At 43.4% G+C, this 16,679-nt stretch overlaps 1 protein-coding gene across 2 annotated transcripts in view; it reads left to right on the top strand.

Moving 5' to 3' along the window:
- Window positions 1–16,679, top strand: part of cntn2 (contactin 2) — an 89,562-nt gene that overhangs the window by 23,340 nt on the left and 49,543 nt on the right. For both annotated transcript variants that reach the window (XR_004897617.1, XM_031277242.2), the window contains exons 2-3: window positions 11,607–11,749; window positions 13,757–13,898. Coding sequence is in view for 1 of the 2 variants with exons in the window: in XM_031277242.2 (XP_031133102.1) it covers window positions 11,689–11,749; window positions 13,757–13,898 (203 nt within the window). In the remaining variant the exon portion in view is untranslated. The remainder of the gene's footprint in view (window positions 1–11,606; window positions 11,750–13,756; window positions 13,899–16,679) is intronic.

Below are 16,679 nucleotides of genomic sequence, written 5' to 3'. Positions count from 1 at the left end.
TTTAGATGATGAAGACTCTGAGTACAGAAGGTTAAAATCACTGTTGTTTCTATCATACTTGCCAGACTGTTTTTTCTTTCCCAATTTAAATCCATTGTGAATTTGCAGAACCATAATTCCAGCCTTAGAGGTTGACAGATTTGAATTTCTCAGACGCTCTTTTTATATTTATGTTCAAGTTTGCAGGAAAAGTTATGCTGTAATTATAGAAACAGTCTTATATGTTTGGAGACTAAATAACAGCAGTGATTGTTTGGATAAGTGTTTAAGGGACATGAAAAGGATTTCTGTCTGAAATATAACTAAAATTATGTCAGTCACGCTTCAAACAAAGTGCTAGTTGCTCTTGACAATTATTTGAAATTTCCGAAACATACAATAAGATAAGCTTCTCTTCACACAGCGTTTGGCCAAGTTTGTGGGGGGAAGAACGAAGGCAAGGGTTTCAACCTCTCCCTCAGAAACTTTTCTTCTTCACACAACTTCATGCATCAATTTTTGTTTGACAACTAAGTGCATCACTAGAGATTTAAAGTGTGCTCCATTATCCCCATTTACACGGTTCATTGAGTGTCCTACGTCTCTGTGAAGATAGGTTTTAACCCTGCCTTCGAGTGTAGTCATTCGGAACATGTGCAAACACATTTGCCTGGTTTGTCTGAAGCATACTGAGCCATCCAGTCTTATCCATACTACGCCCGAGGAGAATCATATGCAATGAGGACAGAACTATAGTTCAAGAGTTAATCCTTGGAGTTCTGCAGGATCACTGACCCTGATGAGATCAACTCATCAACTGACAGAAAATGTTCCTATTTAATAAATAGTAGAATAATAGAACCACCACAGGGCAGTATCCATCAGAAAGACATAGTTAATAGTGCTAAAGGCCAGACTAAGGTCAAGCAGCACTGTACTAATACACAGCACTCTCTTGACTCAGCAACCATTAATAATACATTAGTATAACCCGAGGAAGCATGGCTTAGTGCCTGTAACTCTAACTGCACAGACCAGACTGAGATCACAGTCAGGTCATATTGGAAGGATTTAAATGCAAAACAGCTTCTGTAAAAGCAAGCGAGGAATTGACCTAAACAAAGAAGGTCCACGTTGAGATAGGAAGAGTGATGTACCGCCCTAATATGATTAATGTTGTTCACAAAATAGGGTATATATGGTTTTTAAAAAACGGCAGAAAGTACAGCAGACAATGCAGCAGGAAATCTAGAGTTTGCTATTTCAACATGTGGTCGATGGAGAAGATCAATATGCCACCGAGCTCTCCCTGCAACTGTATTATATGCCCTCTTGTTGTCTGGTCGGCCAAATTCTCCAGGAAGACAAAATGGTCTAAAGGACACTGTAAGGAGTCCTCTGGGCCCTGGTCCGGGGCCAGCTTTTAACTCTGCATTGTGTAATCAGCTCCATGCAGTGTACCAGCCTGCTAATACTTATAAAAGCAAAGAAACATTGGAATCTCTCTACGTTGTCCTGCAGTAAAGGTATGCCACTGCCTAAGCTGAAGGATACAAATACTGTTCTGTTAGAGCTGCAGCGAGGTGCAGAGAGCTAGTTTCTGAGGGGCTCCTGTGAAGGTTAACCTCAGAACAAACAGATAAAGTGTGTATGTGTATTTCAATTCAGATCTGAAGAAGATCTGAATTGAAATACACATACACACTTGCAGATCTTAACATTTTGAGTCTTGAAATATGCACAGGAGTCCCTGCTTGCATTTTCAGATGGGATTTAAATATTCTCACAAAGACAAAAAAACAAAACAAGGTAAGGTCAGTCAAACTATTTGGTCTGAATGCAAAAGAATCCCCTAGTCGTACTTTTTAAATGTCAAGTATTTCTTTTCTGCTTTTCAAAAGGGCGACTTCACAGTGCTTGACAGGAAAGATTAAACACTGGTGCTTCATCTTACTATTCTTTAAACACTGCACTCAAACACACACATATCCCTACATACTCCCCACAGCGCATGCATAAGGTCATAATGGCTCCGAGGAACAGACCTGAGCAGGTTGCAGACCATCTGCAGGGTTTGAGAGGTGGAGGGACCGTTGGGTTGGCTTCGCTGTCCGCTCAGCTATTTCATGCATGGCTGCCAGCGAAGCAGAGCAGGGCAGCCAGTCCACCACATCACCATACCAGTGTTTCCAGTGTCATTACAAGCAGGGCAGGACTGGCCATCTGGCATACCGGGCATTTTCCCGGTGGGCCGACGCACTTTTGGGCTAAATCGGCAATATAATTTATAGGCCTTTTTTTTGGCCGCCCATAAAGAACTGACAACGGCCCATTGGTTAATTTTCTTTATTGGCACTGGCCTGACCCAATCCAGGAACCCCCTTCCCCACTCCCGGCTCAAATTTACGAATCCCACTATGGCCACGCCTCCTGGCCCTGGGACACGAGCTGTAATACTTATGCTTTTGCTGGAAGTTTAGCATCCACATTAAAATGGACAAACGACCACCAAAGTGCAAGGGAGGTGCAGAGAAATTACGGGAGAAAAAGATTAAGAATCTACAGGCGGATGCCTCAAAATGTGCCAGAATTTCTGACATGTTTGGGGCTGTAGTAGCTGCTTCAACAGAGGAGAGGTGGCTGGCTATACAGAGAAGCAGAAACAACATCATGACAGGGAAGAAGCCGAGGAGGAGGAAAGTGACAATGACAGGGCCATGGGAGCGAGTGAGGAAAAGATGGAAGAGAGAGTAGTTGACAACGTGGTAATGAGTAGGCAAATTAACATGGACTCTCAGGAAGGGAGGGAGGCTGTGTGTGTGTGTGTGTGTGTGTGTGTGTGTGTGTGTGTGTGTGTGCGTGTGTGTGTGCGTGTGTGTGTGTGTGTGTGTGTGTGTGTGCGTGCGCGTGTGTGCTTGTCTGTGTGTGTTCGCGCCCGCGCGCTATATGCGCCTCATGTCATAACGACAAGATGCAGTTTGGCTGTAACATTAAAGGTAATGGCTGTCAGGTAACCTAACTGCTTAAGCTTACATTAAAAATGCTAGTGGTTGGCCTGTTGTTGGGTAGCTGAAAAGTCTGTGTGATCTATAAAATCAGTGGTGATACAAGCATCAGTGTTCCTTGAATTGTTTAATTAGCTAAAATTATTCAGTATCATTGCAAAGCCAAAGTCCATCCATCCGTCTTCATCCGCTTATTCGTTATCGCGTCGCGGGGGGAGCAGCTCCAGCAGGGGACCCCAAACTTCCCTTTCCCGAGCCACATTAACTAGCTCCGACTAGAGGATCCCGAGGCATTCCAGGCCAGGTTGGAGATATAATCCCTCCACCTAGTCCTGGGTCTTCCCTGAGGCCTCCTCCCAGCTGGACGTGCCTGGAACACCTCCCTAGGGAGGCGTCCAGGGGGTATCCTTACCAGATGCCCGAACCATCTCAACTGGCTCCTTTCGACGCGAAGGAGCAGCGGCTCTACTCCGAGGTCCTCACGGATGACTGTGCTTCTCACCCTATCTCTAAGGGAGACGCCAGCCACCCTTTTGAGGAAACCCATTTCAGATCTCGTTCTTTCGGTCATGACCCAGCCTTCATGACCATAGGTGAGGTAGGAACGAAAACTGACCGATAGATCGAGAGCTTTGCCTTCTGGCTCAGCTCTCTTTTCGTCACAACGGTACGATAAATTGAATGTAATACCGCACCCGCTGCGCCGATTCTCCGACCAATCTCCCGCTCCATTGTCCCCTCACTCGCGAACAAGGGGTAACACTTGGGGTAAGGACTCATTCCCTACCTGGAGAAGGCACTCCATCGGTTTCCTGCTGAGAACCATGGCCTCAGATTTAGAGGTGCTGATCCTCATCCCAGCCGCTTCACACTCTGCGAGCTGATCCAGTGAGTGCTGAAGGTCACAGGCCGATGATGCCATCAGGACCACATCTTCTGCAAAAAGCAGCGATAAGATCCCCAGCCCACCGAACTGCAATCCCTCCCCACCCCGACTATGCCTCGATATCCTGTCCATAAATACTACAAACAGGATTGGTGACAAAGCGCAGCCCTGGCGGAGGCCAACCCTCACCTGAAACGAGTCCGACCTACTGCCGAGAACCCGGACACAGCTCTCGCTTTGGTCGTACAGAGATTGGATGACCCTGAGAAGGGACCCCCTCACCCCATACTCCCGCAGCACCTCCCACAGTATCTCCCAGGGGACCCGGTCATACACCTTCTCCAGATCCACAAAGCACATGTATGGCATACTTCCAGGCTCCCTCCAGGATCCTTCTGATTTCTGACTTCCATCTGATCCGTTGTTCCACGACCAGGACGGAATCTGCATTGCTCCTCTTCAACCCGAGGTTCGACTATCAGCCCAACCCTCCTTTCCAGCACCTTGGAGTAGACTTTACCAGGGAGGCTGAAAAGTGTGATACCCCTGTAATTGGCACACACCCTCTGGTCCCCCTTTTTGAACAGGGGAACCACCACCCCGGTCTGCCACTCCTTAGGCACCGTCCTAGACTTCCACACAATGTTGAAGAGGTGTGTCAACCAAGACAACCCCTCCACACCCAGAGCTTTAAGCATTTCTGGACGGATCTCATCAATCCCCGGGGCTTTGCCACTGTGGAGTTGTTTAACTACCTCAGCGACTTCCACTAGGGAAATTGATGACAATCCCCCATCATCCTCCAGCTCTGCCTCTACCATAGAGGGCGTATTAGCTGGATTTAGGAGTTAGTCAAAGTGCTCCTTCCACCGCCCTATTACCTCCTCAGTTGCGGTCAACAGTGTCCCATCCTTACTGTACACAGCTTGAATGGTTCCCCGCTTCCCCCTCCTGAGGTGGCGAATGGTTTTCCAGAAGCACCTTGGTGCCGACCGAAAGTCCTTCTCCATGTCTTCTCCGAACTTCTCCTACACCCGCTGCTTTGCCTCTTTCATGGCAGAGGCTGCAGCCCTTCGGGCCCTTCAGTACCTTGCAACTGCCTCCGGAGTCCTCTGGGATAACATATCCCGGAAAGACTCCTTCTTTAGTCGGACGGCTTCCCTGACCACCGGTGTCCACCACAGTGTTCATGGGTTACTGCCCCTTGAGGCATCTAAGACCACAGCTCCCTGCCGCAGCTTCAGCAATGGAAACTTTGAACATTGTCCACTCAGGTTCAATGCCCACAGCATCCACAGGGATGCACGAAAAGCTCTACCGGAGGTGTGAGTTGAAAGTCCGTCAGACAGGGGCATACCAGGTCTGGTGATCGGTTGACAGCTCCGCCCCTCTCTTCACCCGAGTGTCCAAAACATACGGCCTCAGATCAGATGAAACGATTATAAAATCGATCATTGACCTTCGACCTAGGTTGCTCTGGTACCAGGTACACTTATGAGCATCCCTATGTTCGAACATGGTGTTTGTTATAGACAATCCATGACTAGCACAGAAGTCCAACAACAGACAACCACTCTGGTTTAGATCAGGGAGGCCGTTCCTCCCAATCACACCTCTCCATGTATCTCCATCATTGCCCACGTGCGCGTTGCAGTCCTCCAGCAGAACTATGGAGTCCCCCACTGGAGCCCCATACAGGACTCCATTCAAGGTCTCCAAGAAGGCCGAATACTCCGAACTCTTGTTTGGTTCATATCCACAAACAACAGAGTTTTCCCCTCCACAACCCGCATGCGTAGGGAGGCGACCCTCTCGTCCACCAGGGTAAACTCCAACGTAGCGGCGCTTAGCCGGGGGCTTGTGAGTATCCCCACACCCGCCCGGCGCCTCACACCCTGGGCAACTCCGGAGAAGAAAAGAGTCCAACCCCTATCCAGGAGTATGGTTCCAGAACCGAGACTGTGCGTAGAGGTAAGCCCCACCAGATCCAACTGGTAGCGCTCCACCTCCCGCACAAGTTCCGGCTCCTTCCCCCACAGAGAGGTGACATTCCACGTCCCCAGAGCCAGCCTCTGCTGCCCGGGTCTGGTCCGTCAAGGCCCCTGACCTTCACTGCCACCCATGTGGCAGCGCACCCGACCCCAGCAGTTCCTCCCACAGGTGGTGGGCCCATGGGATGCAAAACCAAAGTTGCTTTGTGTAATGCCAGTACCATTTAAATAATAATAATAAATATATAAATCATAACTCTAAGAATTAATTAATTATTTAAGTGTAAGATCAACAGATAAGTCTTGAGACCCCTCTTGAAGGATCCAAAACTATCACATGAATGCAGAACATTAGGCAACTCATGTCATAGAATGCACACATATTTTAAGAGGACTGTCTGCAGGGAATGTGTCTAACCAATCACGGTGGGTGTGGGCCGCCTGGGCCAAAAATACCAGGGCCGATTTTTTTGTCCCAGTCCAGCCCTGATTACAAGAGTCGAATACTGGCAGACTCTGGTGGGAAAAATAACAGACTACATGACTAGGAATTCATCTTGGAACTAAGTCCATCAGAATTAAAAGCGTAGTTTGGTAGTAAGTTCAGGTACTATTATCCATTTTAAAAGTTGTCTGAAAATAATGTTTATACAGTATTTAACTTAGGAAACTGGCTCTGACGCACAAACAGCAGAGAAAACAGAAGATGGTAACAACTACGGTGGCATTGAAGTTCAAAACACTACAACATATCACAAAACACTACAACGTATCACAAAACACTACAACATTTCACAAAACCCTTCAACATTTCAAACCCTTCAACATTTCACAAAATGTTGGAATTCTTATTTTTCACGTTTTCCTATTTGTGCTTATTATTGTATGACACTTTTTAATAACTAGTCTTGCACAGCCATCTTCAAAACTCTGTGGTAGTTCCCGCTACAGTAGGTGTCACCAGGACCACATTTTGCTATGATCACAAACACTTGTGGCCGGTAAAATCTTGAACTCCACTGTTGATCCACCCACTGGTTACGTTTGTCTCTCTAAAGTAATCAGATTTTTTACACCACAGTTATACAAGAAACATCATTTCTGCAAGCCCCATATATGGACCTAAACCTTTTCCCTATATCATCTTAAGGCTAAGGCTACATCCCCACTACTACGTTTTCATGTTTAATGATGATGAAAAGGTGATAAAGTCGTAAAATTTATCAAAAGCATGTAACTAAAGACACTTTTAGATAATAGAGTAACAAGTTTTTAGTTAAGTGACGTTTGATCTTAGATGAATAATCATGTCTTAATTAGAAAATAAGAAAAAACACACACTAATAAATTTAATTAAAGATCTGACAGTTGATGTGGTCATCATCCTCCTCTCCCTCCTGCCTAATATATAATCATCTCTTCTGCCTCAAACTTATCCTGATGGTATATTTTATTTCTATTGCTACACGCTTATATACAGCAGGTCTGATGCAGAAATCAGGACAGAATTACATTTACTGTCGATGACATGCATATTCATGGAACGTTTAGGAACCGTCACAGCTTCATTTTAGTTTAATGTGAATTTCAGAGTAAGGACTGCCTCCAAGTAGCAGCTAAATCAATCAAAGTTTACTTTTTTAAACTGACCCAGGAACATAATCTTTAAGAGCAGCAAGCTGAAAGCTGTACTCTGTTTACTGCTCATTCAAGTATGAAACTTTCTATTGCATGGTTTATAACACTTTGTAATGTATGTATTTAATATACAGCACGTCTTAAAGACAGTTAAATGTGAGTGTATTCAGCATCATCTTCAGCACCACAGATAGCCGACTTGAAGAAGCTCTTAACAGCATGTCTGAGCACTCTTTTTTTAAGTACTGCTTGGGGAAACACCATTAGAAAACATTTGCAACTTCCAAAATCAATCATTATGGGGAAATGGGGCTCAGGTGCAAATATAGCAGAGCGGAGAGGAGGAGTTAGGCACTCCGGTCACAGAGCTGGTGGACATTGTTACTCTGTCATTGGATAACCCTAACCCTAACCCTAGCCCCAATGCAACAGAGTAGGAACCAGTCGACATTTGGCCATTATAGCAATGCATCATTGAAGTCTCATTCCCTACATGAAAGTCAGACACCCATGAACCAGCCTGACCTCCACACCATTACCTTCCAACTCACTACATACAGCAAAGGGCACACTGCTTCTTGCATGGGCACTGAATTCACTTGGGCTGTGTCTGGAATGATTGATAATTCAAATTAGTGAAATACATTGTAGGGCACTTATTGTTTCCCACAATACACTGTAATATCTATTGAATTTTGATGCTCACTACAATATTAAAAATATACCACAATGCATTGTGAATTTCTGTCACCTAGCAAAGAACAAGTAACGTAAATTCATGAATGTTAATACATGCTTGCAAATTAATAATTTTGTAGGTAAGAGGATGTCAAAATGCTGAATCTGTGTTAGCTGGCTCTGCTGTATTGTTGTTTGGAAGTATAACGTAATGTGAAACTATTATAGGTGAACCATGGATGTATTCTGTTAAAGTTCACTTGCTGCCATAGCGACAGCAGGGGATATTTAATTTTTGCGAACGGGAATGACGTAACTATTAGCGCAGAGAAAATGACCCGTGTAGTGTCCGATAGTGATTTTTCATTTCGCTGATGACCTCACAGTCCTCTACATAGAACTCCCTGATATAGTGAGTAAGGATGAGTGAATGAGGGAAGGATTCCAGACACAGCCTTGGTATGCAGAATCATCCAATAAGAATGCAATTCTTAGGAACACTGTACAGGACTGCTGGTCCTAAATTTAATTCTAATTGCATTAAAAAAAGATTTTGAGGATTTTAAAAAAAGTATTTCTTTGAAACATCCTGATACAAACAAGGTTGAACAATGAAGCCAATGTAGATGTCGCATAAGCTGCAGTTCCTCTAATAACTCACTATTTACTTGGAAGGAAAGTCAATGCAATGGCTATTTACGTTCACCAACTCATTTATTCATCAATTTATTTATTTATAACTATTAGTTTTAGCACAGTGTGTGTGCCGCATACCAAGGTATCTAGACATGTATATCACACTTGAACCAGTCATCACTTTGGGATGTTTTTCACCATCAAGCCATTTTGACTAGCTCACACTGCTCAGCTGGTCTTTGTAGACGTTACAGTAACCATCAGCACTGCATGCTGCTTCTTTTTCCAATCTCTCGCTGTGTTTTAAAGCAGTGCTCTGATTGCCTTGTCACCTTTTGAACAGCATCATTTATTTAGTTTGTGCCTGAACACTGAGCATTACATTTTAGGAGCCCACATCCCGACTTCACCCTCTCACTGTGGAATAAGTTGCAGACTGTGTGACTATTAATCATTGATGTCTGAGCCAGCCTTCTCTAGTAGCTCTGCATATTCTCTTTCAAGATTCAAATATTTAAAATCCTTCATTAATTCCACAATGGGGAAATTCACTGTTGCAGCAGCAAGGGATAGGGGTAAAGTACAAGACACTCTAAAGATAAATAAATATAAGTGAAGAAAATAAATAGTAAAATGTATTTACAGTATTGCAGCATTGCAAAGTCACATGGCATTCCAGGCTGTGTTTCTGCCTCCTATTAGACACAGACATAGACGACAGAGAGGTGGGCACTAGGAGGACAGCAAATCCGGCTCAGTCTAAGCCAGCCTACTCTGACTCCACAGGGACAGCCACAGAGTTCCAGTCTTCTATCAGAAGGACATGTTCAGAGCCACAGTTTGACATTTCAAGAGGAAAATGGTTCTTTATTCGTCTTCAGCAAGGATTTCCTGCTGAAAAGCTGGCCTTGAGGGGAACTGTTTTCCTGTAACTAAAAATAAATGTTAAATAATAGTAGCATGTTTGTTACTTTGTCAAATATTTTCAGTTTGTTACATCACATACAATACCTTGTATATTGTTAATCTCATCATGTAGCGTTTTCTTACTAATTACTGCTAACCCTGTGTTTTCTTAACGATTTCTTGAGACAGAGATCCGCCAGAAAAAGTTACTTTGTAGTTCTAACTGTAAAGATTGTATGAGACGTGCTCAGACTTGACCTGAAAAAATCTTTAGCTGAGAACCTGATCACCAGTTAACCCTTGTGTTGTCTTCAGGTCAAATTTGACCCGTTCTTTAGAAATATGGATTTCTTTTTAACTACCTAATTTTATTTACCCAAAAATAACACAGATGGATGATTCCTTACAACGCCCTTCGCAAGTACAACAAGAGATTGGATCTCTACTTTCATTGAATTTTGGGTGTTTTGTTAAATTTTTTTAGCATTTGGAAAAGAAATTGAAATGTTTTCGAAACAGTATCCTCTCTGAATGTTCATATAAATTAGGTTTATTGACCATAAATTCGAAAAATAAGTGTAAAACTAATAATAACTTGGTCTGAGTGTTGTTTATACATGGTAGTCTAGTGAAAAGAAGCATTCAACGGCAAAAAAGTGCCAAAAACATTGAAAAAAGTGCCAAGTGGTCCAATGGAAGACAAGACAAGGGTTAACACAAGTTGTTGAAGTTTTATTTCAATTTATAAAAAAAAAGAAATCTGTCTAAGAAGAGTTTGATTTACCATTTTTCAAGTTATGATGGATTATCAACTTATTGCTGTTCCGTATACTATACTAGTCTGGCACTATGAAGAAACATGAGACTTAATTTCAAATGCGTTAAGCATTAACCCTTTGAAATTCTTGTTTTCCAATTCAGTGAACGCCAGTTCGTGAAATGGTCACGTTATTTTGATTTATTGATTTGTGTAAATGTCACAATTTTCTCGTTTATTTCGTGTACAGGTCACGATTTTCGAACGTAACCATTTCACGAACTGCCACTGGGCTGCTCTGGGGGACGCAACAACGGGGAAATGAAACGCCACATGCCGGCGACAACAACGGGATGGACCGCCACACACGGGACGCGATCCCCGGGCGCAGGGACACGATCTGTGGTCTCTGTGGCACACAACAACAGGGACATGAAACGCCACATGCTGGCCACAAAAACGGTTAGGAAAAGAAGAACGGGGAAAGGTTGTGGTTAGAAAAAGAAGAACGGGGAAAGGAACCGTCACACGCAGGAGACGCCGACAACAACGGGACGGTTGTGGTTAGGAAGAGAATAACACGGAAGGGAACAGCAACAAGCGGGACGCGATCCCCGGTCTCCGGGGTGAAAGTCCTGTGTTGTTTGACCAATCCACCACCCCGACCAACCTTCCTGCGCGGATTTTCGCCTTATCAATACTACTCGCTACCGTAATCGTTCTGTGATCACGAAATATGCTTCCCATTGAAATACATTACTTTAAAATTCGTGCCCACCACACGAAAATAACGACATTAACATGTTCAGTACACGAATCAAAAGATTCAATAACATGACCATTTCACGAACTGCCATGAGACTGGGCTGCTATGTTAGATACACATAGAGACACAAATAGGCTGATTTATATTTACTCATTATATGTTGGATTAATGTTAAGACATTTTCATTTTTGAGAAATTTCAAAAAATTTACAATAATTTGTATTGGGGGTGGGGGTGCAGTAACTCTGAGGACCCTCTAGGGGTCCCGGACCCCCTGTTGAAGATCTCTGGCTTAAAGAATTGAATCCTCCAGAGCTATCGGAGTTGTCATGTAAATAATCTTGTTCTTCTTTTTCCTGCACAGGCCCAGGTTGAACACCTCTGCTTGCTGTGAGATAAGGTGAACAGGTTTTGATCCTGATCTGTTGTTATACAGCTGGATCCAGATGATGGAGCACTTGCTGTGTCTGCTGGTCCTCAGCTCAGTAGCCCTGCAGGAGGCTGTCGGTAAGTTCCACTTTAACACTCACAAACATGCATGTCCATGTGGGTTCTCAGACAGAATCAGTGTTGGTGTGGATGATAACATTAGAACTAGGTTTAGCCCAAGCAGGAGTTAAGGTTAAGAGTAGTTTAGGATTTAGGTCAGGAAAGAAAAGTAAGACACCTTGCAGCTAAATATGTACAACAACACATTGTTTGGTCAAAATGCAACAAAATAACCTGGTTCTTTTGGAACTGTGATTATTGCCATGTATTATACTACAACACACAAAAGCAAGGCTAACATTTACGCTAATGTAACAGAAATAATGAAGAAAAATAAAGGAATTCATACTAATGCATAATTCATTTGAATTCATTTAAACACAGCCCATGTACTAATTCTTAAACACATTTCAGAATTAACGTTGTTCCTTTGCACCCTCACTGGGAAAGTTTCTATTCAAATTTAGGGCAATATTCCAGAAAATCTGCAAAATAAAATGCAAATCAATGCACGTTTCCATCCACTGCTGTTATGGAAGACTTAGCAGTTGGTTCATTGCAAATGCTCCAGTCGGGTGCCCAAAAAATCAGTGAGGAAGAAGAAGACACTAGGAAACCACAATGCCACTAAAATCTCAAACATTAAAAACTGATTTAAGAAAACATGATGTAAATGATTTATTTCATGTACGTTTGTATTAAAATCCATTAATGCATAATTTATGACAACCTCCGTACTAAAAGTGTTTTTATTCCTACTCCCAAACAAATATTTGAACTGTTTTCCTCTTGGCTGAAGGGAATTGTCGGAGGAATTTGTGTGATGACAAAAAGTCCTTGTGATGAGGAGCCTGGTTGGACTGACATCATTAGACCACCATGCACTGGGTCACAACTCAGAGCTGTGTGTAGGCAGCCTGTACAGTAGTGATGGATGGAGCCTCTTACCTGGAGAACAGATTTACTCTCACCCTTCAACAGAAATACAACTCAGGATAAACATTGCTTGTTACTTGGCCTTGGACAGTCCCAGCTGTATTTCTAAGATGCCGTGTTATGCCACTGGAATGTATCATTTTCTCACCCACACTGTATGGGATCTTTCGGTTTAGTTTAAATAAAATTATCTAAATTCACAGATTTTACCCTGATTAGCCTACTTGTACTCGGGTACATACAGTAAATGAGACCAACTACGGTAGCACTATAGTGATGCCTCAAAGCAGTAGCATGTCCAGAATATATTAGTCTTCACGTTGCACCTAAAACCTTTACAACAATGTAAATATCCAATTTATTAATTTATGTCTGCTTTTACCACTTTCAAACAAGGACAACTTAGAGTCTGTGTTCTACACCTGCAGCTGGTTCAGTGTTCATGCTGAGCCGACATATTGTCTAATGATGAAGGTGTAGTCTCCCCACACTGTCAGTGGGCAGTTTTACTCCTGCAGACAATTATACGGTCTGCATCTGGCTTCAAAGAGAGACTGCAGACTGACTACACTCTTCCATTAGACCAGCCAGACTAAATAAAATAGGCTTATTCCTTATTGGGGTCATAAAGCTTTACAGAATGAAGGTAGTTTTTCTGTAGCTTTTCACATTTGGAAATCAAATTTTCACATTCAAACCCTTTCAACAGTCACAGCTCTGTGAATGAATCCATTTAGAACCATCACATAGTTTTGTTCTAATCTCTGGCAACCTACATGTTGCAAAGATATTTATTTACTCTCTTTTTATTCTAAGCTAATTTGTTTGTTGCAATGGTTGCTATACACTGTTCTTTTTATATACAGTATAATGTACCTTTTTAAAAGGAGATGACCTTTCCTCTTCATCTGATAGAAACAGAGTAACAGGAAACAGCACAAACCCAGGGAAGATTGTCAAAGCTTTTCAAAGTCGGTCAGTCACTAAATCAGCAAACACCTTTGATAAATATGGTTAAAACTAAGACAAGAAGTTTGTGGCACAGGTTTCAGTGTCTGATTAGTGTGTTGTTAAAAATGTTGTTTCCAGGGGGAGACGTGTGTGTATCGGGTCATGACAGTGGGCCATTGTTTGAAGAACAGCCAAGCAGTTTAATCTACCCAGAGGGCCTGAGTGAAGGCAAAGTGACCCTAAGCTGTCAGGCCAGGGCCAGTCCAACCGCATCCTACAGGTGGGTAACACACACACACACACACACACACACACACACACACACACACACACACACACACACACACACACACACACACACACACACACACACATTCAGGCATTTCAAAGAACCTGGCCTATGAAGATTTCTACCACTGGAGTTCCCCCAAAGTTGCTGACAAATTGGTGAATATGTTATAATGTAATGTAATACCAAAGTTTACAAGTTGGGATATTGTACTTCAACAAAAGAAACACCACTGGAATAATAATGTAATGTAATGTAATAATGTAGTTAAAAAATATGACTTCTATTTTTCCCTATCTGTTTTCAACATATCCAGGCTGCTTAATTAACAACTTTGCTGTTTCATTTTACTTTTTTCATTTGTTTTCATCTTCAAGAATTTAACATAGATGATCACCCAAAAGCAAACACCTGCTGAAGGTGACAGTTTTTATAACCAAAAGCATTAAATAATAGATGAGCCGATGATACTGTATGATACTGACGGCTGACACAGTCCTCCAGATTCAGGCTCTATTTCTCAGCTGCATTTGGAGGAGCTTTTGATCTGAGATGATGTCGACGCAGTATGACACCGTATTATCATATTTCTCTCTTATTTCACGCATGACACAGAAATCACATTGAGCAGTGCACATAGTCAATTTTTCTGTGCTTGTATCAATATTTTTTCTGTATTTCTATATACATATCAATCTGTATCAGTCTCAAACAGCTACACTAGTGATAAGAAAGTCCACAACTACAACTTTTGTCATGTTATGTAATTCTTTAATAGATTTGATATTGTGAATATAAATCACACCTATGTGGATGATGTGCATGTGAAGCATATTTTAGGTGGATTTTGTGGAGTTTAGATAAATCACAAAGGTAAATATATAAAGTCCATACATAAGATAACATAGGAAGAAGGCTTTATTGTCATTATATTACAATGAATATAACAAAAAAAGAAATTATGTTGCACACATCTGTATATAACGTAAACACACATACATACATACTGTACACACACACACACACACACACACACACACACACACACACACACACACACACACGTCAACCATATTGTACATCGCATAGCAACATTCATCATATAACAAGGGCAGGTAAGTAAATACATTGCACAGACATGAATGCAGTAAGTGTATATTGTGCACAGTATTAGAAGTAGTAGTAGAAACTGGTGACGAGCCCACTAGTGTGAAATGCTGGGAAGCGGGGCAATCCCCTATGTGAAACAACGCATACATGGACACGTACTCTAAGGGCCTGTTCTGACCTGGTTTTAACATCCGTCATGAGTGATCCGATCACAAGTGGACACCTCTAAGAATGTGAGTGACCACATGTGAATGGACGTGGTCGGTGGAGAAAACCCTCTTCCTCACCTTCCCAGAGGAGAGACTCTTCTTCTTCTTTATCTCCTACCCCTCGGAGGAGAGATTACCATTCCCCTGCCAAAAGGGGGAGGAGTTTCTAGAAACATCAGAGAAACACAAGTAGAATCAAGGTTCCATCCACTGACAGTACGAGCAACAAAGCTCGCCATCCCGCTTTGATCAGACTCCATCCCCACTGCCAAAGGGGAGGAGCCGTCCTCACCTGAGTGACTATGATTCTTCTAATGTTCCGAACAGCCCCCGCCGGCTCCAAAAACATCTGAGCACTCGCCAGAGCGAACCTTGGCTGCATGATCCTCTCCGACTCCGAAAGAGTGTCCGGTTTAACTCAATGGAACAGGTAAGTAAACTGACACCTTTGCACGTCCAAGAATCACGTGATTCTGCCTTTGACCCTGGGCCTGACCCTCCTACCACATCCAACGGTCCAGCCGACCTGGATGAACCTACTTGGCTGCGCTCGGAGCCTCCAATCACTTCGGTCTACTAGCAGCCTTGTGAACTCCAGTAAGGAGGTGTCAGAGCTGGTCATATTTGAGAGTTATCAAGAGCCTCTAGCGGCCCGTTTGCTGGAAACAGGTGCTCCACCCTTCAAGGAGACACCCCAGCTAATTTCTGATTGCAACATCCTGCTTCCTGAAGAAACCAGATCTTCTCCACTCGTTAAAGAGGAAGAAAACTTCCAAACCCTATGCGGTAACAGTGGATCAAAACTTTCATCCACCCCAGTAGATACTTTGTGTAGCTCAAAGCCACACTCTGCCTGGGCTCCACCCCAGAGGATGACCCTTGTGCATCCTATTCACCTCTGTGTCAGTGACACAGAAGACTTGGACACCAGGCCCACTCACTGACTGCCACCGTGGACACAGTCAGGCTCAGGTTGACACCCTGAAGCCACTTCATCCTGGAGACAGTCTGCCAGCCCCAGACGGACAAGTCACTGTCATTCATGAGCAAATGGATTCTTCCAGAGCCTGATCTTGACTCTTCCTTGCCGCCGGCGAGCCCACAGCCGCCGCAGTCTTGCAGCCTTGATTTTTCCAACCCTCACAGGTTTTTTCTTTGCTCGCTGAACACAAGCGACACACTGCACAGGACCTGTATGGTTGAAGGTGCAGCCTTTTATGGCGCCACGCCCACAGACGTGCTTATATCACTTTGGCCAAAGAATCCTGCCGTCAGGGCAGACTTGCACCATTACTTGCGCCCACCTGATCCGCCTACAGCTTTTGCATAGCAAAACCACTGCCTTCCTTCAGAGTCCCTGCAGAATTTCCCCAAGGTGGCTGGAGCAGGCGCCTTCTCTGTATTCCAGGGTAAGGGGGTCATACGCTTATGGCCCCACCTCCAGGTAAACTGG

Source organism: Sander lucioperca, chromosome 6, assembly GCF_008315115.2.
Source record: "Sander lucioperca isolate FBNREF2018 chromosome 6, SLUC_FBN_1.2, whole genome shotgun sequence".
Taxonomy (NCBI): Eukaryota; Metazoa; Chordata; class Actinopteri; order Perciformes; family Percidae; genus Sander; species Sander lucioperca.
Note: the sequence above shows the minus strand (reverse complement) of the source record. Positions and strands in the feature narration are given on the sequence as shown.